The 23,083-nt window shown below is 37.7% G+C and overlaps 1 protein-coding gene across 2 annotated transcripts in view; it reads right to left on the bottom strand.

The window, feature by feature from the left end:
* Positions 1 to 7,958: 7,958 nt before the first annotated feature.
* LOC144967918 (innexin unc-9-like) overlaps positions 7,959 to 23,083 on the bottom strand; it is a 51,981-nt gene continuing 36,856 nt past the window's right edge. For both annotated transcript variants that reach the window (XM_078905689.1, XM_078905690.1), the window contains 8 exons: positions 22,264 to 22,416; positions 17,845 to 17,973; positions 15,026 to 15,139; positions 14,432 to 14,656; positions 12,922 to 13,089; positions 11,158 to 11,341; positions 10,148 to 10,239; positions 7,959 to 9,010 (listed from right to left, as the gene is read on the bottom strand). In XM_078905689.1, the coding sequence (XP_078761815.1) occupies positions 8,753 to 9,010; positions 10,148 to 10,239; positions 11,158 to 11,341; positions 12,922 to 13,089; positions 14,432 to 14,656; positions 15,026 to 15,139; positions 17,845 to 17,973; positions 22,264 to 22,398 (1,305 nt within the window). In that variant the 5' untranslated portion in view covers positions 22,399 to 22,416 and the 3' untranslated portion in view covers positions 7,959 to 8,752. The remainder of the gene's footprint in view (positions 9,011 to 10,147; positions 10,240 to 11,157; positions 11,342 to 12,921; positions 13,090 to 14,431; positions 14,657 to 15,025; positions 15,140 to 17,844; positions 17,974 to 22,263; positions 22,417 to 23,083) is intronic.

Below are 23,083 nucleotides of genomic sequence, written 5' to 3'. Positions count from 1 at the left end.
GTTATTCGCTTTTTTTTTTTTTTTTTGGTCAAATATGGTAACGTAGATTAAAACTTCGCTTATCAGATGAAGTAAAAGTAAACTTTGACTTCATTACGGCATTGTGAATTAGTTACATCTGCAATATATATATATATATATATATATATATATATATATATATATATATATATATATATATATATATATTATTATATATATATTTAAATCTTTGGAATTCTCTTTAGTGTCTTTTATTTTTTTACTTCAGTATTTCAAGACTAGCCATAATAATTCACGTATGTAATTTTTACCCCTCACATAGCTGTAATTTTTTTTGTTTCGTTTTTTGTTTGTTTTGGGAATTTATTTCGTTTTTTTCTTTGGTTGTTGGGGTTTTTTTCTTCTGTGTTTGTGTTGACTACCTCCAGAGACAATGAATACAAGAGACGATAAACTCTTGCCTTGATGGTTCTATTTACGTCAAGACAAGCAAGAGGCTGACCTCCCATAGTGGGCAGAGAGGCACTTACTGTGTCTTCTATCCCCTTATATCTGTTAACCAACATGATTTTTGTCTTTGTCTTGGAATGAGATTCTTGGTTTTATCCTGGCCCTGGCCGGAAAACCTAGCTGGGAGGGAAAACGTCAAATGTATAGTTAGTTTTGGGACATAATATTTTTTGTCTTGTAAATCATCTATCTGTTTTGCATTGTGTTATTTTTTGTTTAACATATATTATATGATTTGTAAAGATTATAAAGTGTGTTCCTCCGAGTAGGGACCTGTGCTTGTCTCGTTGAGACGTTTAGGTAATCTCAAACTAAGTACACTGATAGGATGCTCTTAGAGTCTACATCTCTATATGAACTAATTCCCCCGTCTTCCTTTTACTTGGGTACTTCAATTGTGATTCTAGAACTTTTTAATATCTCATTTTCTACCTTTTTATTGGCGCTGATATGACCTAAATGTGTTGCAAGCGCCGTAAAACCCTTAAAAACAAACAAACAATGCAAGAGATTTAGTCAGAGTTGTCCCATTTCGAAGTGAAACCATTCACGACATTAAACTCATCCACATAATGTGATCCGCCTTCGAAGCTCTAGCTAAGCGCCCTCTACGGAGTTTATTTTTAGCTTTCAATCTTGATACTAAACTACAAGAAGCTGTGGACTGTAAAAAGTAATGTTTCGAAAAAGAATGAAATACCAAACACGGAACGTTTCGGTTGAAAACCCTTATTCAGTCAATAACAAAAAACAATTTAAACGGTAATGCATCTCTTAAAATCCAGACAGACGGCAGAGATTGGGAATGGTGACTTGTTCATACATATTTTAGTTTCCTGTCTGCTAATATTCAATGGCCGCTGGTACCTACTGGGCAATAAAAAGGTCAGTGCATCGTGCTCAATCGTTGATTACATAAAAATTAAAGAAGAATACCGTGAAATACTCATAGATATGAATATCCTTTATTACGATCATTGAAATAACCGTATTGCGATCATTGAAATAACCGTGTTCAGACACGCAAAAATACATAACTGATTACTCAAATGCTGAATGAAAAATACAGATGATCTTAAATATTATATGTATGTAAAGGCAGCATTGATTATAAGACGATTGATTGGCGTATATTGTTAACCTTACCAGCCTACACCAAAAGTAGATAGTATTTCAATAGTCAATAGCAATAGCATAGTTTTAGCTAGAAAAATTGCATAATACAGTATTAATTTACCCAACCAATACTAAAAGTAGAGAGTATTGGGTGGGGGGAGGGGGGCGAAGTGGCCGAGTGGTTAAGGCATTGCACTGTGACCGGAAGGTCCCGGATTAGAGCCCCGCTTTAGGCATTTTCGTTTTTTTCCTTGGGCAACTTACTTGGACAACATGGGCGATTTCTGTTGACATCAGACATCTTGTTTGATGAATTATCTATTCTTTTGTGGAATGTCGAGGCGACGATATCTTATGATGGAAGAGCGGAAGGGCATAATTATTTATATATATATATATATATATATATATATATATATATATATATATATAATATGGTATCATGATTATTGAATAATAAAAAGCTTAAATCATTATCATAGTTAGTATATTTCACACCACAAGGAAAACCATGGTTGGTAATCGTAATGTGGAGTTTAGAATTCGAATTAAAGAAATTAAGGAGCAGGCACCAGTATAAGATAAAGATCTGAACAAGTGTGTATGAAAGGTGCCAGACAAAACTTTGTCTGGCACCTTTCATACACGCTTGTTCAGATCTTTATCTTTGAATTCACAAAAATATAGTTGATTCAATGTCTTGTCCTTCTTATTATAATTTAAGATTAGAACTCGTATCAGACCAGAGGCTGTGTTACGGGTTTTTTTGTTTGTTTTTTTTTTTTTTGGTAAAAACCCTACACAAAGAGGCACCAATGTAATGTTATGTTGAAAAGCTATGAAAGAATTGATTTTCATCAGTTTCTATGCGTTGGATTATAAAAGTAAGGTCGCAAATACTGATACTTAAGCTCCAAAAGAATAGAAGAAACAGCTCCTCTAAAGGGCGATAATGTATGACTTATCTATCAAATGTTGCCTTATTGTTGTCAGATTCTCAGTTTGTAACCCTTTTTAGTGGCTGAACTTTGAGCACCTACTGGGTGGGGATCCTGACCTCCCATAGTGGGCAGGGAGGTACATGCTGTGTCTTCTATCCCCCCATACCCGTTTCCCAATTGTTTCCTGTCATTGTCTTGGAATGAGATTACTTAGTTTTGTCCTGATCCTTGCCGGAGCTCCTTGGCTGGGAGGGAAACAGTCGAATGTATAGTTATAGTTTTGGGAGATGATATTTTTTTTCCTTGTAAATCATCTCTCTGTTATGCATTGTATTATGTTGAGTTTACATATTATATTAAATGATTGGTAAACATTTGAGTGTATTCCTCTTAGATGGGACCTGTGCTTGTGTCTGGATGAGACTTTTAGGTGATCTCAAACTAAGTGCATTGGTGGTCTGCTCTTGGAATCTACATCAGATCCCTATTTGTTCCCAGTTCCCCTATGTCTTACTTTTTCTTGGGTGCTTTTATTGTAATTCTATAACTTTTTACTATCCCATTTTCTTCCTTTTTACTGGCGCTGATATAACCTAAATGTGTTGCAAGCGCCGTAAAACCCTTAAAAACAAAAACAAACATTTGAGCACCTAGAACTGATAAAAACGAAATCGTCCCATATGCTTTCAAAATAAATTTATTTTGGTGTCTTAATATGTAACAAAAAGGAGCTTTTGACAGAACCTCGTGTATGAGGCATGGAAGTATTTTTTAATAATAGATAGAATGAAATTGACGTCATTCAAGTCTTTATTATTGGTTTTGTTTTTTTTTTGCCATCCACGTTTATGAGTAAGTCTCACTAAACGGTATTAACCAGACTATAAACGTTCAAGGTTACACAGAGTTTTGAGTGTTGGTCCGTTATACTTCCGGATGGCAATGTTATGAGCTTCTTCGCCAAGCGCATACTATCTATACTTGGATATATTTCTGTTAATTCTATTTACTCTCTAATTCTTCTGTTTCATTTCAAAATTGCAAGTAATTTTTATTTGGTATGAAGTACTGCTCCATCGCAACTTTTGCAATTTTTTTTCATGTCAGTGTCAGTGTATGTTTGTCGATAAGTAAGTTATAATGCAACACATTTCACATGAAATTGCAGTTTTTGTCAAGAAATAGGAGCCTATATATCCCGGGAATAGTAATTTGATTTGTTAAATGACCAAGAAAATGTTTTAACACTAAAAACACAAATATTTTTTTAATGTATTATTTTGATCAGTATAAAGCTTATCCTTTTTTGCAAGCTGTCTATGATAAATGCTAAGTTTTAAATTTACACACTCGCATCTCAGTGTGACAAACGTGAAGGTGCGTGTATCGTAAAGTCAACCGAAAACGCATTAATCTATAACACATTTAATATGCCATACTCATTAAATATCATACAAATTGTCCATATCCACGGCGATGTATATTTATTTTACATTGGGACGGTCTATCTATTTAACTTTTTACGTGTTCCAAGTCACTGGACACGACGCATTTAAAATGATCTACTTCATGAAAGATATCTCACAACGTTTAAAGCTTACAACAATACATATTCTGATCAGTCCCTTCCATTTGTTCGGTAGGTTTTTATAAAATAAGCAACATGTTGACACACCTTTTCAAAATAAATATAATAATCTAGTTAAATTATAAAACATTGTGTGATCAAAGCATTAATATACTATTATAGATAGAACGAAATTGACGCCGCTCAACTTTTATTGTTTTTAGCCAGCCATTTTTATGAATAGTACTCACTAAATTATAAACGATAAACGGTTAATGTAACACACAGCTCTGTGTGTTGGTACATTGTATCCGGCTGGCGGAATGTTGTGAGTATAATACCAAACCGCACAGCATCAAAAGGTCGGCTCCACTAAAGCCCCCCCCCCCCCCCCACCCCAAATATAATACTAATACTATTTCTTGCCAGAGACAACTAGGATTCTAATTTCACACAAACTGATAAAAGATCAGCTTGACTTGTACATAATGTAAATTATCTGTCACATTAATATTCATCTTTTTTATATAAAACAAACTCCAACCCTTTTCTCCTCTCTTTTGCAATTTAATGTATTTCTCGTTTTCAATGTTTATCTAACCAAATCATTAAAACCGGAGCAGACGTTGGTCCATAAAAAATAGACGTTGGTTATTTAATTTGTCTTTTGTTTTTTTGTTTTTGTTTTTTTTTCTTTTTGTTTATTTATTACTTTTTTTCCTTTTGTTTATTTATTACTTTATTTTTGGTTTGCCTTACGTTTGTTTCTCTTTCATTCGATATTTTTTTTTGTTTGTTTGTTAATGTTTTGTTGTTCTTTTTGTTTTCGTCTTTCCTGTTTTTTTTTCTTCTGTTTTGTATATTTGTATTCATCTTTTTAAAATTTAAGTGCCCATTTAAAGATACATTAAACACAATTTTATGAAGAATTATTCATCCTGTATTTTGTATTTCTATATTTTTAAAAGTGAATTGAAGGAAAAATGACTTATCATTTCATCATTTCTATTTTGCGTTTTGTTTTTTTTAATTCTTACTTTTATTTTCATCCCCATTTTGTTTTCATTCATCAAAATGATCCCAACGCCTACATACATCTTTATACTTTAAATTTGTATTTTATTAAAAAAGAAAATACAACTATAATAATATTACTTCTTATATATTATGTGCATGTATATTATTACTATCATTAGCTTGGAAATGTATTTCAACGAATGGAATGCGTAATATTATCATATACTTTAGCAGTTTTTTTAAAAACAGTAACCCTCTGAAAGTACCGTAAATTATTATTATTAACGACATTAGCAACCGTAAAATCACATACTTTTAACATGGTTTTAAAACATAATATATCTTTGCTCTAATATCTTGCCAGTTTGTCAAACAGGCATTCCGTTTTTTCACACACCCGCCCCCATCCCCGCACACACACACACAAACACTTACACACACACACACACACACACACACACACACACACTTTTTTTCTAAATTACACACTGTCAACTTCCAAGGACTCAATTAAGATCAACTTAAAAGCTATAATCATAAGCGATATCTATGGGAGTAAACATGTTTTGGTTGAAATCTCTTCACAGCCGTGAGTAAATTCAATATTAGATAGTTACAACCAATTCTGGAATCAGGGGGTGGCGGTTATTAGTAAAGCGAAGCTTCGTATCCTCACTGATTATGAATGATTGTCATCCATCATTGAGGGGAAGTTGCCTGATTTTGTTTAATAACTTTTAATTGCGAAATTTAAAACAAAACAATTAAGAATAACAAAACAAAAAAACGGAATGCTTTTCTGAAGAAAACAATTGAAATTCTTGAAAAAAAATGACATATTGTACTGAAATTTGATATATTATTATGATTATCGAACTGGAAACAACTTGAATAACAACCTGTTTACATTATCATCGGTATGAATGTTAATCTGGTTATGTCTGGTATTATGAAGGAAATAAAGTTAGGGTTAGTCCTCGAAACGTGTTTTGCTTTTTAATTCTTTATGTGTAACTGGGTGGGATTCCTGGCCTCCCATAGTGGGCAGGGAGGTACTTGCTATCTTCATGTATCTGTTTCAATAGCTTTCTGTCTGGGTGGGATTCCTGACCTCCCATAGTGGGCAGGGAGGTACTTGCTATCTTCATGTATCTGTTTCAATAGCTTTCTGTCTGGGTGGGATTCCTGACCTCCCATAGTGGGCAGGGAGGTACATGCTATCTTCATGTATCTGTTTCAATAGCTTTCTGTCGGGGTGGGATTCCTGACCTCTCATAGTGGGCAGGGAGGTACTTGCTATCTTCATGTATCTGTTTCAATAGCTTTCTGTCTGGGTGGGATTCCCGACCTCCCATAGTGGGCAGGGAGGTACTTGCTATCTTCATGTATCTGTTTCAATAGCTTCTGTCTGGTGGGATCCTGACCTCCCATAGTGGGCAGGGAGGTACTTGCTATCTTCATGTATCTGTTTCAATAGCTTTCTGTCTGGGTGGGATTCCTGACCTCCCATAGTGGGCAGGGAGGTACTTTCTGTGTCTTCTATCCCCCTATATATGTTTTTCCAACTTGCTTTCTGTCTTTGTCCTGGAATGAGATTACTTGGTTTTGTCCTGACCCTGGCCGGATGCCCTGGCTGAGAGAGGAACAGTCAAATGAATAGTAAGTTTTGGGAGATGCTATTTTTTTCCTTGTAAATCATCTCTCTATTATGCACTATGTTTTCTTTATACTATATATTATTTGTAAAACATCTGAGTGTATTCCTCTTAGTGGGGACCTGTGCTTGTGTCTGGATGAGACTTTTAGTGATCTCAAACTAAGTACTTTGATAGTGTGCTCTTGGAATCTTCATCTGTTTCTTATTTTAACAAATTCCCCTTTGTCTTACCTTTTCTTGGGTGTTTTAATTGTAATTCTATAACTTTTTACTATCCCATTGTCTTCCTTTTTACTGGCGCTGATATGACCTTAATGTTTTGCAAGCGCCGTAAAACCGTTAAAAACAAAAAAAAAACAAAAAAACAAACAATAGCTTTCTGTCTTTGACTTGGAATGTAACTTGTATATCATCTCTCTTTTATGTATTGTTAGTTATATTTTCTATTTTAGATATATTCTGTAAGTGCGTTACTCTTAGTGGGATCCTGTGCTGGTGATCTCAAACGAAGTCACTGATGAGATGCTTTTGGAATCTATCTGTTTACTATTGGAACCATTCCCCTTTATCTTACTTTTTCTTACGTCTTACTTCGCGAAGTCTCAGGTTTGAGAGTCTTTTGCCAAGATGAGGGTCATTTAAATCGACCGATATTTGAAGGAGGAGTATTCTGGCCAAATTTTAAAATATGGGTGTTTCCAAGAGTAAGGCAGAAAGTCTGGGTCTTTGTTCCTGTCCTGGCAGAGAAGCACTTAATGTGTCTTCTATTCTATCCACCTGTACATATTTTCCAACTTTCCGTCTTTGTCTTGGAATGAGATTACTTGGTTTGTCCTGGCCCTGGCCGGAATCCTTGGCTGGGAGGGAAACAATCAAATGTATAGATATAGTTATGGGAGATTATATTTTTTCTATACTTAACGGATATGATTAAACATGTCACCAACAAGGTGCTGATTTTACACCTTAGTGCTGTGAGAGAAAGTGAGAAAAGAGAATTATCCAAGGATCTCAAACCAGGAACCTACTGGTCCAAAGGCAAGTTGAGTTTTTTTTCATGACACAAAGTTGCACGATTGAAATTTGATTTCATATGACCTGAGAACGTAGCAGTAGCATTTCAGAACGCATGACTACAGAAAACTAGTAAAAGTACTCAACAGAACTATGCAATTCAATGTTTATTACACTGCACCCTAACACTAACAGGCCGATGGATTGAACTCTCCTAAGAGCGAGGGAACGTTGGATGCCCCTGAGCCGATGATGCCTTCATCAATCCAGAAATTGCTGCCTCTTATTATCTTTCTAAATTATTTGTCCTTATAATATGGCTTTGTGTCCCTGTTCTGGGATGGGATCATCTGGTTTTACATATCTACATCTAGGTCATAAAACAAGACATCTAGGTCTAGTTTGAGCCATGGCAGCAAGCCAAATCGAGCGGCTCGGTGTTCGAAAGACATTCCCATGAAAGAACCGGTGTTCGCAAGACCCTAAAAGAGCAATTCCCGCAACAGCTCTTGTGAAAACTGTGTATTCTGTCTAAGAGAGATAACCTTGCATGTGATTCAATACTCCTGAATTAGACGGATTGTCTCCCGTCAAACTGCTTCTGCATACATTGGACGATAATCTACTTAAGCAATATCGGTAGAATTTTTGCTACGAGTCAGATAAGCTAATGACAGTGGAATAGTCTCACATCTCCAATGAAAGAACAATACTGTGGTCTGTGAAGTCTTCGACATCTGAAGTTACAGACTTTAAAGGAAGAAGAGGAAGAAGAAGATATTGTCTCATGTATTTGTAAACCTTTCTAAAATAAACATGCAAGAAATTTGCTTTGTATAAAAGGTTGCTATGCACGACCCTCTGGTGAAGAAAATGGAACACTTAGAAGTACATGAATCATGGTATAGTTTTAGGAATGAGATTGGAAAATGACCATATCTCCGAAAATTAATCAGTGTATTTTCTGTCAATCTCTAAAATGGCTCCATCGTGCGTGCCCTTGAAGTCTGCCAAAGAAGCGTCTCGTTTGAGTTCCCTCGAGGTGACGACTTCGACGTTCCCGTATTGTAAAAATCGATTCCACACACCGTGGACGAGTTCTGCCATGGCCACGTCATTTGCGTTTGTTGCTAGGATACGCAGGAGGAAGACGCCATCGTTGCCAAGGTAATCCATTACAAAGATGTCCACTGTTTTAGCGCCTTCCTGATGAAGAAAAATAAACAACACGATAATAATGCATGTTGGCTCGGGTTGAGTTACCTCAACTTGTTCGCTAAAGAAAATGATTCAAATTCCATTCTTTCTTTTTTTAAACCAAAACGTTCAAGAAATACCCACTCCCGCAAGCATCCATTTTTACTTAAAATTGATCCTTTTTTTAATTGAGCTTTTATACAGCGCAGTATCCATTTAATGTGCTCAAAGCGCTTTACATGTGGTCCCTGACCAACAGCAACATGTAACATGTAAAACGAGACATGACGCCTATTAGGCGATGTTATAGTTTTTTCCGACAGAGACAACGCTGTTAACGGCCAGGTATTCATTTTACAACTGGGCACGGTGAGAGAATGTGAGTAAAGAGCCTTTTCCAAGGACTCAACAATGCGCCGAGCGAGGCTCGAACTCAGGACCTTCCGATCGGAAAGCGAGTGTCATACTACTAGACCACAAAGCCGCCCTCAAAATGATCACACCGATAATTTCTAATTGCCAAATATCCAACATTTTATTTCGGTCAAAATAAACCAGACTACCAAAATCAATAACAAGCCAAACTAATTAATCAGAAATACCATGATGAAATTATTGGAGAGAATAATTAAAGGATTCTTGAGTTCTTGTGTTTGAAATTTTGAACTTGTGCGCAATGCAACTTTCCCAAGCTCGCACTCACACTCCAGTTGGGAAGTTATACGAAATTCCAAACGCAAAAGTTAAAGAATCCTATAGATCTAGTTATCTAGATATTATTCTACCCAACAATACAGTGAAGCATAAAATCGTTTGGTATTAAAGGCATGGATCTGTGTGTTAAAAGTATTCCTTAAGAGCCATAAGGCAGTTTCTGTAGCGTTAAACAGACAGTAGCAATTGCTTGATACCTTTTGATAGGACACTAGTATATCGTAAAGTACTTTTCGCCTGATCTAAAAGACCCAACTACCCAATTGCTGCTGGGTGGACAGAGGGGTCAAAAAAAATATCAACTTCTCCAGGGATCGAACCAGGTTCCTTTGCGCGTGAAGAGAGTGTTATACCGATTGAACTAGGTGGACATCCGGTCTATGAATTAGTATTCGTTTAAAAGAAACAATCCCGACTATATGAAAAACTGACCTTACGCAATGTGCCCTCCGGAATAAAATAAGCCAGATATCGCATAACAAATCCAATAGACAAATGGGTTTGCAAGGTTTTGAGAATCCAACCTGTTAAATAAATGATTAGTAAAAGAAAATAAAAAGTAAACACATTGTCCCTACAACTAACAGAAATAACTTTCATTATATTACCATTACAAGCACAGCTTTCGTTCAATAAAGGGTGCCCGTTCAATGAACGTGATGATAAGCTGATTAACTCAAAACGCAAATTCAAGTATTCAATAACAATTTAACTCAATTTCTATTGTCTTAATAGACAATAATTCTTTTCAAACTTCGAAAGAGAACTCCACGGAGCTTTTTATTTAGGCACAAAGAGATATTGTCTGCATTTTATTTAAGATACGTAGATACATCTCATTTGGGAAAATGGTTTATATAAATTTTAAGAAATAGTTTGTTTACAAAATACTGATAGGAACCACTACAGTATAATGCAGTACTCCCACCTCATTGTCATACTCGCAAACCGGAAGGTTGACACACAATCCACGTGCTAAAATGATGGCGTCTGTTTTCGATGGAATTTGACAAAACAGATTCAATGTTTCGATAAAATCATAGCGATGTCTAATCAGTCTCATAATACACGCAATCCATCATCATCATCATCATCATCATCATCATCGTCGTCATCATCATCATCATCATCATCATCATCATCACCATCTTCACGACCACCATCATCATCATCATTATCATCATCATCATCATCATCATCGTCATCATCATCATCATCATCACCGTCTTCTACACCACCATCATCATCAGCATCATCATCATCATCATCATCATCATCATCATCATCACCACCATCATCATCATCATCATCATCATCATCATCATCAAATCATCATCATCATCATCATCATCATCACCACCACCACCGCCACCACCATCATAATTATCATCAGCAGCATTATAAAACCCCACATCCCAATATAGAAATTAGGTACCACTTACATCCAAAATTGATGATGGTGATGATAAGTAGCAGGAGTAGCCAGTACCATTCAACAAGGAAGATAATCTCCAGGATCATGTTGATGGACAGCATGCACTGAATCCAATAGCCTTGCTTTAATAGCTGGAAATGACATAAGCCTACACGTGGAAAATTCTCACTTTGAACTCCTGACGAGAACGACTGAAAAATAATTTTAGATAATGATCAGACCAACATCGTCATCATCATCATCATCATTATCATTATCATCATCATCATCATCATCATCATCATCATCATCATCGTCGTCATCATCATCCTTTAACAAGTCTGTTTCATTCCAATCCTCGCAGTCATCAGATCTCCAAACCCAGATTTCTCATAATTGGTCATCAAAATATTTGTTTATTTATTTACTGTTCCTGAGGAGTGGGCGCCGTTTTCTCTGAAATGGAATAGTTGTTGAGGGTTTTCCGTATAACAAGAAATAGACATTGGGTTGCAGCCAACTAGTCAGTTACCCTACATCAGTGCCATCAACGATAGGAAGACTGCAAGACATGTTTGAACGACGCATCTGCTGGGCAAATGGTTGAACGACACAGCTGTCAGGCGCGTTCGTGCGTAGCCTTCTTAAACGTGTATGCTGACTTTGCCTAAAATGTACGCCACATTACAAGGCGATGATCACCAAAAGTATGTGAACAGTAAGCTCTATCTAAAAATGCAACAAATGGGATTATAATTTGTTTCATTGAGAACTACTTAACGTCAATTTACTTTTCACTCTCTTTTTTGTTTTGGTTATCATCGCTATTGTTGCAAATTTTTTGGGAAGAACATATTAGGCTATTAATTCATGAAGGCTATGGTTTAAATAGTAGATTTGTGCTAATTGACTCCAGTTCCAATTTTTGACATCGTTGGTTAATCAGTTACAATAGAGAAGCTAGGATTGTTACTTGAAATTTGATGTCCTGTAATTAGATTTTCCAAACAAATCTTCATAATACATCTTAAACTATTAGGTCATAGTTGCCACTTTCTCAGCCAAATATTATTTTGTTTAGGCGAGTTCCACGAGTCTCTACTCTTGGCCCACTTTTTAAACAATAAGCACTAAAATTCTCATGGTCAGATTGTCATTACATGTATGACCCTGGGTCTCATTATTTCGGTATTATGGATGAACTAGGCGCTGAAAATCCAATTTATACCTACAAATCCATGGTCGACGGAGCAAACTCTGAAGTCTACATACGTACTTTGCGGATGTCATCAGAGGTACGTTCCGCCCAAAATTAAATAAAACATGGTGTGCAAAGCTCATAAGTAGACTTTATAGAGTTTTGATTCTCCGATCGTGAAAATCGGGACTTCGGAGGTTTGATTGGCCGACGATCAAACTATGAAACTTGGAGTTACTTTTTCTTCATTAATGTCGAGAATCAATGCAATTTCTCACAGTGCAAAAGTCCCAAAGTTCGTATGCATTATCGTTTTAAATCTCAATTCACTTTTTCACGGTCTAATTCATCCCGACATAATACCTTGTTCAGACGATAGGTCACAAATTGATTTTTTTCTATGAACTGCCATTTTGATCATAGTAAATGTTTTGGTGATGATAGCAGATTGGACTCGTATGTTGGTGCAATCAAAGATTGATAAAGACACGTTTTGAACGTCTAAACCTCCCTTTATGAAATATTGAGCTGTGTTGTGAAGATTACATCGAATCTTAAAACACTGCAAAGGAAGGAGCACTACCAAAAACTTACATCCAGAGCATCGGGCCCGTAATCCCAGTAGTTGAAACCCAAGAAAGAAGTCAGGATCACAAACTGCATAAATAAGTTGAAAAGGAATAGGAACTTGACGACCAAGTACATGGTGGATAGGTAGTTACCCGTGTTTCCTCCGACACACAACATGCAGTAACGCAAAATCTGAATGAAGATACAACAGAAAAACAGTGTAAATATTATCCTGAGATCAGACTAGCATGTGCCTATTAAAAATCAGAAGTTTATGTGACAAGAATACGACCATATAATATAACTGCATATTATTTTGACACCATCATCATAGACAATTAAATATGATTTTAATGCTTTTTGTTATGATCTGCCCAATAAAGGCTCTCGCGACACCGAGCTAGTTAGATGTTAGTTCCGTCTGAACTTTATACTTTGTACGTATCGCACCCGCAAGAAGGCGCCTAATCCACGTTCCGCGCTAATAACGCGTTCTGAAAGAAACGTATTCCCACAATGGGCGTAATGTGACGTCTCAACGTGACGGCCGGGCGCGCGGTAATATTTCAATAGCAAGTTGAAGAAATTGACGTCGAGTTATCAGACCTTCAAACAAATACACGTCTGATAGGTCAAAGATACAAAAATGACACTTTATATTTCAAGCGTTTGTAAAGAAAAAAATGACCCGTCATGCACCTGGTGTATGAGTTTTTAAATTTCCGCTAGGTGGGTGGGATTTTTGTAGCTCAGACATTTTTCAGTTATCTCTTAGAAGCGTCGTCGCTCACATGTTCTCCAGAATTATGTGTGGCTTTATGATTTGTTTTGAGAGATCGGCTTTAACAGCTAACGCAGAATGGATCTACATAGTCACGTGATCTTTGACGTTTTAGAGTGACTATAGTGTCCTGTGGTATGACACTGGAATTCGGATCGGAATGTTCAGGGCTTGAGCGTAGCCATCGTAAACTTATAGCCTGACACCGACCAAAAAATGACGCCAAAAGACAAGTCTTAGGTCACATAAGAAAACAAATCATGAGTTGTATTCAATAGTTCAACCAATGAAATAGCTAGTTTTCTTGAGCTCTACTAACGACAATTCACCAGAAGCTACACAAACCTTAAAAAATGACGTCAAACTATCAGTCTTCGAGAGTTCAAGTGTCAGGCTATAAGTTAAAGATGGCTACGGTTTGATCCCCGCTCTAAGCGGCTCATGGCTGAGTCCTTGGAAAAGACTCTTTACCCACATTCTGTCAACGTACTCAAGTGTAAAATTAGAACGTGGCCGTTAAAAACGTTGTCACTGTCTGAAAAAAAGGTAAAATCGCCTGACAGGTGCCATGTCTCGTCCTACATGTTAACTGTTACTGTTGACTAAGGATTCCTTTTAAAGCGCTTTGATGACTTCAGTGGAGATTACGCTATATTAATACTCACGTTTGTTTTGTTTTGTTTTTGGTTCGTTAGTTTGGTTTTTAGTGACAAATAAAATCATGAGATCTACGAGGAAATAAATTGTGCCTACCTTCCTGGCTCGTCTTCCAATCTTAGTCGTCATAAACTTAAATGGTTTCCGATTTATTTTAAGCCAAATTTCTATAAATTCAGCCAAGGTAGCAAACACGGCTTTCCGATTTTCTGTCTCTTTAAATGTGGATTCAGTTACCATGGAGACCATTTTCTCAATCTGCGTCCCAGAGATTTCATTCAGTTCTGACCAAATAAGGGCCGGAAGTTTGAACATGATGGCCTGAAAAATTATTCGAGGATTACAAAAATATATTAGGTGGCTGTAAATCGTGAAAAGGTTTTCGATTCTAAATATTAGTTTTATCTAAAAAAAAAAAATCTTAAAGACTCAAATCTTTACTGAAGTATATTGTTATCAAAATGTACTTCTTTTAGGCCATGTTATGTTTTCCATCGATAAATTGGGGGGGGGGACTTGTGAAGAAATAATTATTGATGTTATGTGTTTAGGTAAACTACTCACAACATCCGCCGACCGATATAGGTAACGTAGCAACACACAAAACCATATGTAAACTTAAACGATTGTAGTGTGATTTATATAAGTTAATGAGAACTGGTCATAAGTTTTGGTCTTTGTAGTCATTACCTGGATAAAGAAGACGACAGTAACCCATCGATAGAAATTGATTTCCCCCAAATCCTCATGTGACGTCACGTCCTCTACAGGTCCTGGCATACCCGGCTGTATTTTATATGGAAGCTGAGGAAAAAGATTTATAAAATGCTACCCAGAATTTTAAGCAATTGGTGAGAATTTTACAGAGGGTGGAGGGGGTGTGTTTTTTATGATTTTTTTTTTTGTTGTTTTGTTTTCGTTGGTTTATGTTTGCCTTTTGTCGTTTTTGGGGGGTTTGTATTTTTTTTTTTTTGTAAACACCTTTCTAATATCGATTGATACCTACCTCGTATCTATGTACACACACATATTAGAAGGTCTGATAACCAAACGCAATCTTGGACTTGATATAACATTGTTTTTAGGGACAATATTTTGGGACAGTGTGAGAGTATCTTCATAACAACAATGAGCCCATAACAATAATTTGGGTTATCAGACCTGCAAATTAAAAATTATACGTCTATGCATTTGCTGGTTATTGACAAATGTGTTTTAATATATCGATGGTGGGCGGATCAAACCTCTGAAGTCCCGATTTTCACAATCGTCGGATCAAAACCCCGATGTCTATATACGAGCTTTGCGCACATGTCATCAGAAGTCTGACTACAAACAGAGATTCATATACGAGATGGAAGTCGGTTTGGAATAGTTCAGTCCCTCGTGGGAGCGGAACATACACTCCTCGAAACCTGTCTCGCGGCAAAATCGCTTCATCAGTGGGGACTTTCCACCTGTCCAACATGTACCCGCAAGATATGAAGTGAATAGAAAAGTGCCAGAAGACAATAGAGAATAAAAATTTTTTTTCGCGGCGGTGGTGGGGTTTGAACCTGCGACCTTATTGGTACGACAACTCCGCCTGGCAGGTGAGAGCGTGGCTCTACCGTGTGAGCTATCCACGAACACAAAAATATTCGTTTCAAACTCAAAGTCATTACTAGATCCCTCTCTCACCCACTTCTTGAGACCGCCGATCCGTTCGTACACCACCATCGCGAATAATTTTGACCAGCAGTTAAGCTTAATAGCCAATATCTCAACACAAACATATAACATAGAAACGATTGAGACATTGAGTATGCTCCGGTGTATGGGGTGAATTTTTAATTCAGAAAAGTGAGTGGAGCAGGCACTTATGTTGGTAACAACAAGATATGAAGTGAATAGAAAAGTGCCAGAAGACAATAGAGAATAAAATTTTTTTTTTTTTTCGCGGCGGTGGTGGGGTTTGAACCTGCGACCTTATTGGTACGACAACTCCGCCTGGCAGGTGAGAGCGTGGCTCTACCGTGTGAGCTATCCACGAACACAAAAATATGTACCCGATGTAGGATAGAACCCGAAATCGCAGAGCATCTATTTGAACGGTGTGTTGTGACGAAGCTTCCGAGCGGGTTTGCAACAGTGCACGAGTGCGATGAAGAATTTGCTGATTGGGTCGATCGTCATAACATAATAGTGTGAGCACCATAAGAAGCTGCTGCCCAAAATTAATTAGAACTGAACATGGTGCTCAAAGCTCATATGGAGACTGCTGAATCTTGGTCCCCCGATCGTGAAAATCGAGACTTCAGAGGTTTGATCCGTGACCATCGTCCTATGATTTACCTTATATTATTATGTTCTGTCGCATTCTAACTAAACAACCTTTAAATCTTTGGTCAAGACACATTTACTCCCTATATCGGTCGATTGAAGTAACTAATTTGGTCGCATTATGGGCCGAACGTAAGGGCTCAATGTATTGCATAAAATTCGTGAACTACCGCAAAATACAGCTAGGTATTATATGAATGAACTAGATGCGCTATGTGGTCTAGCGATGTGACACTCGCTTTCGGATTGGAAGGTCCTGGGTTTGAGCCTCGCTCGGCGCATATTTTGGTCCTTGGAAAGGGCTCTTTACTCACCTTCCCCCATCGTACTCAGGTGCAAAATGAGTACCTGCCCATAAACAGCGTTGTCTATGTCCGAAAACGTAATATCGCCTAACAAGCGTCATGTCCCATCCTACATGTTAAGTGTTGTTGTTGTCTAGGGACTCCTTGTAAATCGCTTAGAGCACGTTTAGTGGATATTGCGTTATATATAAACTCAATGGATAAATTGTGCCTATAGTCAAAATTATAGAATTAGGAGTTTAAATTGGGTTTTATCTTAAACAAAAAGTATTCTCCTCATTGAAGTCATAGGGGTCCCGATAGCTCATTTGGTAGAGGACTCGCTTCCCAAGTCAAGGGACTGAGATCGATTAAGGGTGTAGTTGAGATTTTTTTCCAACCCCCTGTCCTATCCAAAAGGTAGTAAGCAATTGCTATTGTCCAAGTCACGCTATAGAAACCGGGGAAAACTCCGGCTCTATGGGTCTAATAGCTCTGAAGGACCACTTTTTAATGAAGGCATGTAATATCAATTAATTTTATAAGTAAATTCAACATAATACCTTTTTGAGACGGCTAGTTATATTTTTGAATTGATTGTCTCTCGGACCGAAAATTGAGTCCTTGGAAAAGGTTCTTTAATCATATTTTCTCATCGTATTCAGGTGTAAAACAAGTAGCTTACCATTAACAGCGTTTTCTCTGTCTGAAAAAATATGGCAATATTGCCTTAACAGGTGTCATGTTTCGTGCCATATGTTAATTGTTGCTGTTGCTCAGGCACCCTTGTAAAACGCTTTAAGGACGTAAATGGATATTGCGCTATATAAATTATTTTATCTAAATAAAAAGCATTGTAAATATAAAACCGCTAATCCATGAAGGACTGGATTTCACTCGTACCTGTCCATAGTCCGTAGAGTTGGGGTACTTGTACATTCTGTTTGCCCAGCAGTAAGAGTTGACATGTCCTTGGAAGTGTTGGAAGTTGGATATGTTCACCCAGCAATCCAGTGGGTCTCCTACAAATTCCTTCAAAAACGATGGATGGAGGAGAGATAATGAATAAAGAAAATAATATACGATTCTTGCACTCTTGATTTTTGGAATTCCGGACGTGTTCCCAACTGCTGCACGAGCTTGGGAGTACGCGTTGGGAACAAATTTTGAATTCCAAAACGCCAGAGTGTAAAAAATCTTTTATTCTACCCCTCAATCCATTTCGATTTCGTCAGTTTGAGTAAAAGACATTTTCAAAAATATTTTAATGATATTTAGATACTTCTTTTTTCAAAACTCTAATTTTAGTGAAATTCAACGTTTGATAATCTGACGTAACAAATTATAATTGATATCATTACGCGTTACTATTTCAGGAGAGGGGCAGAAAAAATATGCAACTTAAACCAGCGGGTATTTCACACATTCTCTTCTATCAAAGGCGATGAATGGTCAGAGATGATGAATAATTATAAAGATAATAGATATACATCTTACTCAGTGGATCTCTGACAAATTCCCTCAAAGGCAATGAACTGTGGGTGAGGATGACTAAAATTGATTAATATGCCTCTTATTTCTTGGAAACCACACAAATTCCTTCAAAGACAATGGATTGTGAAAGATAATGAATAAAGAAAATAGAAATATACATCTTCATGTATGGCGCGTCATCTCTTTGACTATGGTTGCTTCCATTTCACAAGCCCTAAACCCGTCATGAAAAAACTATAAGGCTATGAGATCGAGTGGTATGACACTGTTGGCTAGGGACCCTATGTAAAGCGCTTTAAGCACATTAAATGGAAATTGCCCTGTATAAATGCTCAAGTTAAACTAATTTCTATTTCATGTACTGTATATTACGCCTCCTGGCACAGGCTCTTTTGTTACTGGCGGTGAAAATATTCGTTACTGCCTTCAGTCGTAACCATCGTTAACTTATAGCCTGACACTGACCAAAAAATGACGTCAAAAGACCAGTCTTCGGCCACAAAAGAAAACAAATCGTGAGTTGCATTCAATACTTCAACCAGTTGGATCACTTGTTTTGTGAGCACTACTAACGACAACTCACTAGGCGGAGCAAAAACCAAATAGTGAAGTCAAAAGATCAGTCTTTGGCCACAAAAGAAAACAAATCGTGAGTTGCATTCAATAGTTCAACCAGTGGGATCACTTGTTTCGTGAGCACTAGTGCGGGGCGGTCCTTGGCAAGCTTAAGGACCACGGTCCTACGGTCCTTGGGAAATGAAGACCGCAAGGACCGGTCCTAGTAGGACCGGTCCTTTTCGACATTGAACATTCTGAGAGACTGTTGGAAATTCGAACCGGTTTGACCTTTGAGAGCGTGGGATCGTTCATTCTTGAACCGTTAAAGACCGCTACACGATGAAAACCGTGGCCTACAGGAGTAAAACACACGGAGTAGTCACACTCATTTCAAATTGTAACCTAATTAGAGAAGAGGGGTGATGCCTTCTTTATTTGCTCACGGTACTTCATTGTTACTTCGATAATTTAATAAAATTTGAAATTTATCCCCATTAACGGAGATAATGGCATCGCCCAAGGCGTTGATCGAGTTGTTCGTGGCGTTGATACACACACGCAACTCCTACCCCCCCCCCTCCCCCCCCCCCCACACACACACACACACACATTAGAGGGCAGCGAGCATTGAAGAGTAAGAGAGAGACGTGAAGTTATAATAAGAGGGGGTGGATGAGGTGATAAGAGGGGTCGATGGTGACTTTTCGCCAGATCTAACAAACTCAGCTACCCATTCATTGCTGAGTAGACAGGGATTCAGAAAAAAAATCGACTGCACCCGGGATCGATCTCTGGCCCTTTGCGTATAAAGAGAGTGCTCTATCAACTGAGCTATCGGGGTCCCCAAATATTCTATTGGACTTTTTTAAAATTCAGACGTTATAACTGGGTTTTTTGGAAGGGAGAAACTAATGAAACTCATATTATTTGATTAGTAAAAACACCAAACGAAATTTTAATATTATTGTATTATTTTAAATGACAACACTGCGATAGAAAGGAGTGGTGACAAGAGATGGACAAAAGAAAACAAAAAATCGGATTTGCTACTTGCTAGGTTCGACACACACACACACACACACACACACACACACACACACACACACACAAACACACACATCTTTTGTAGTCACATACATTTCAAACAATAACCCATTAGAGAAGAGGGGTCATGCCTTCACCATAGATCATTGTCATTGCGATCATTATGGTGTAGTAAATTTTGAAATTTACCCGTATAATGGAATCGTCCAAGGCGTGCGCCTCCTGTTCCCCCCATCTCACACACGAAAGGGCGGTTTGCGGAGTGGAGGTTGGTGGTCGTCTGCCTGTATGGTCGTCTGTGTCGTTTAGTGTATGGCAAAGGGGGGTGGGTGCGATTAATTAAGTGGGATGGGTGGTGATTGGTGGAAGATAGGCAACCGAAGCAACGAATCGCTGGGGAAGTAGTAGGCTATGGCGCGAGACCGTAGGACCGTGGTCCTTGCAAGGACCGCCCCGCACTAGTTGAAAGGTGATAAGAAGTGAGGACCGTCGCCGGTCTTCCCCTCTGGGACCGGTCTTCGGTTCACAGCTAAAAGACCGTCGGACCGCGGTCCAGACCGATCTTCAGCGCGGCACTAGTGAGCACTACTAACGACAACTCACTGGGCGGTGCAAAAACCAAATAATGAAGTCAAAAGACCAGTCCTTTTGGGTCTCAGTGTCAGGCTATATCTTAACGATGGCTACACTTCAGCCGGGATCGTTTTTATGCCTGAGGTGATAAGTGCATTGGTTAAATGTTCTATGGACACAAGGACAGGGTCAGAATGTTACAAAGACTTGTGACTAACTCACGTAAGGATGGAGTTTTAACTTAATTCAATTGAAAGGGTTTGTTGAGAGTCGATCCCTTTCTCTTCCTGGCAACGAAAAAAAAAAAGAAAAGACAGAGTTCAAGCAATATTGTGACGTCAAAATCATCCATTCAAAACATTAAGGCGATTGCAATTTTCAAGTCTGCTTATTGCTGTTCGTTTTGCCAGCTACATAGATGATCTCTCTTTGTAACAATCTGTATGTGTTGTTTACAGTTCACTCCAATAATATGTTCTCAGTCAAGGCAGCGCCATTCGATCCGTGGAACCGGAGTTTATCGTTGATTCTATGGCGTGACACGGGCAATGTTATAGCAATACTCTTCAACAGTCGTAACGTCACTTCCTTCCTAATGACGCATGGTAACTTAGTAACACTGGCTCTAAACTATCGGAACAATGGCGGACGCCCGCATGAAATAGTTCTCCGGCGAGCATAAAGGGCATCCAGAGGGGAGAAAAACATAAATTTGATCATGTTTTGACTTTTACACATTCTGATCACAAGGCATATGAAAAGTTCTAGCCAGCATGAAAAATAAAAAGTAATGATTTTCTTTGTTTGGAACCAAGATGGCCGCCGCTGCCAGGCAGCGTGACATCAGACTATTGAATCGTATTGTCAACAAGAACTGGAGATTATTTGATTGAACCACAATTGATAGGAATTGAATGTTTGTTTGTTTGTTTATTTGGGGGGGGGGGGGGGGGTGTTTGTTTTGTTTTCTGTTTTGGTTGGGTTTATGTTGGGTTTATTTTTTTTTTTTTTTGGGGGGGGGGGGGGAGTATTGTTGGGAGTTTATTTTGTTTTGTTTTTGTTTTGTTTTTTTTGTTTTGTTGTTTTTTTTTTTTTTTTTGGGGGGGGGGGGGGGGGGGGTTGGTTTTTGAGGGTTTGTTTTTTGTTTTGTTTTGTTTTGTTTTGTTTTTGGTAAAAAGGCTTTTGACCGTTTTAAAAAAAATTCAAATGAACACTGATCTGTATAGGTGCATCATACTGTGAGGTTGATTTTTTAAAATGTTGTTTGGGTTTTTGTTTTGTTTGGTCTTGTATTATTTGTCTTTTTTTTTTTAATTTTGTTTGGTTTTAGGGGGTTTATTTCTAATGTCTGTTTTGGGGGTTTTTTTTGAAGGCATATTTTATTGTTTTGTTTTTAGTTTGTTTGTTCTTTGTGTGTGTGTGGGGGGGGGGAGGGTTCTTTGTTTTTGTTGTTTTGTTTTTTTTTTTAGTATTTGCTCATTTGGTTTGTTTTGTCTTATTTGTTTGTTTTTCATTTATTTATTTTTTTGGCGGGGGGAGGGGGAGGGGGGGATTTTTTTTCTTGCATGACTTTGATATGTAGGCGTGTGGCCAACCTTAAGTCAAATGATCATTTACGAGCCAGTTTTGGTGGGGGGGGGGGGGGTTTCGTACCTTGAGTCCAATGAGGAAACCGGCAAACGCCAACAAGGAGACGGTGACGAAATGATTTATCTGGTCCACAATGTCGTCCCCACGGATTTGAGCACGAAGTTTGAGATTGGGAATACTATTAAACAACGCCTCCATTGCTGCTTATCTCTCTGTCTGAGAGAATGATATGGAGGGGAAAATAAAAATAATAAATAATAATTTTAAAAATCCCTTTAACTCACTCAACCCTAACACCGACTATATCCTTAAACTACCCGGGTTACTATTATTTTACCCCATGCATATTTATTACATTTTTATGAGACAAATTATAGGCGTAGCATCAACGCTAATGTTTTTAGTTTGTGCATGTCAATGGCAGTTGAAAAAAAAACTATCTAAGTAGCAAAAATCACTAGGATTGAGTGAGTTAATCATCCCATAGGGGAAATTTGTCTCGAGGGTCTATTCCAAGGGAAGACTGGAATAACTCAGGCGTCAGCCGCAGTGCAGCGCCGCAAAGCTAGGGTGAGGTGACTTGCTCAAGGCCACATAGAGCAGCGATGGGCGATCGAACTCTGTACTTTTCGGGTACGAAGCAAAGACCTTACCGCTGAGCCAAGCTGTCCTTTAAATATAAAAATGTAAGACTTCGACTAAACCACTTGACAAGTTGGTTTTGCCGTGAATCTTGAGTTAAATGATTTATAATTTGTTTATGTAAAAAAAAAGCATTGAACATTTGAGAAGCGCATTGAATATAGTTAATCCGTGAAAATGTCATACACATTTACATTTTATCTAATTTTCAAAATATTTATTTGTTTATTTATATATTCGT

The sequence above is a fragment of the Berghia stephanieae genome, chromosome 3, assembly GCF_034508935.2.
Source record: "Berghia stephanieae isolate SIO BIC M18660-M18661 chromosome 3, UCSD_Bste_1.3, whole genome shotgun sequence".
NCBI lineage: Eukaryota > Metazoa > Mollusca > Gastropoda > Nudibranchia > Aeolidiidae > Berghia > Berghia stephanieae.
The sequence above is the reverse complement of the archived record's forward strand: the minus strand, read 5'-3'. Positions and strand labels throughout refer to the sequence as shown.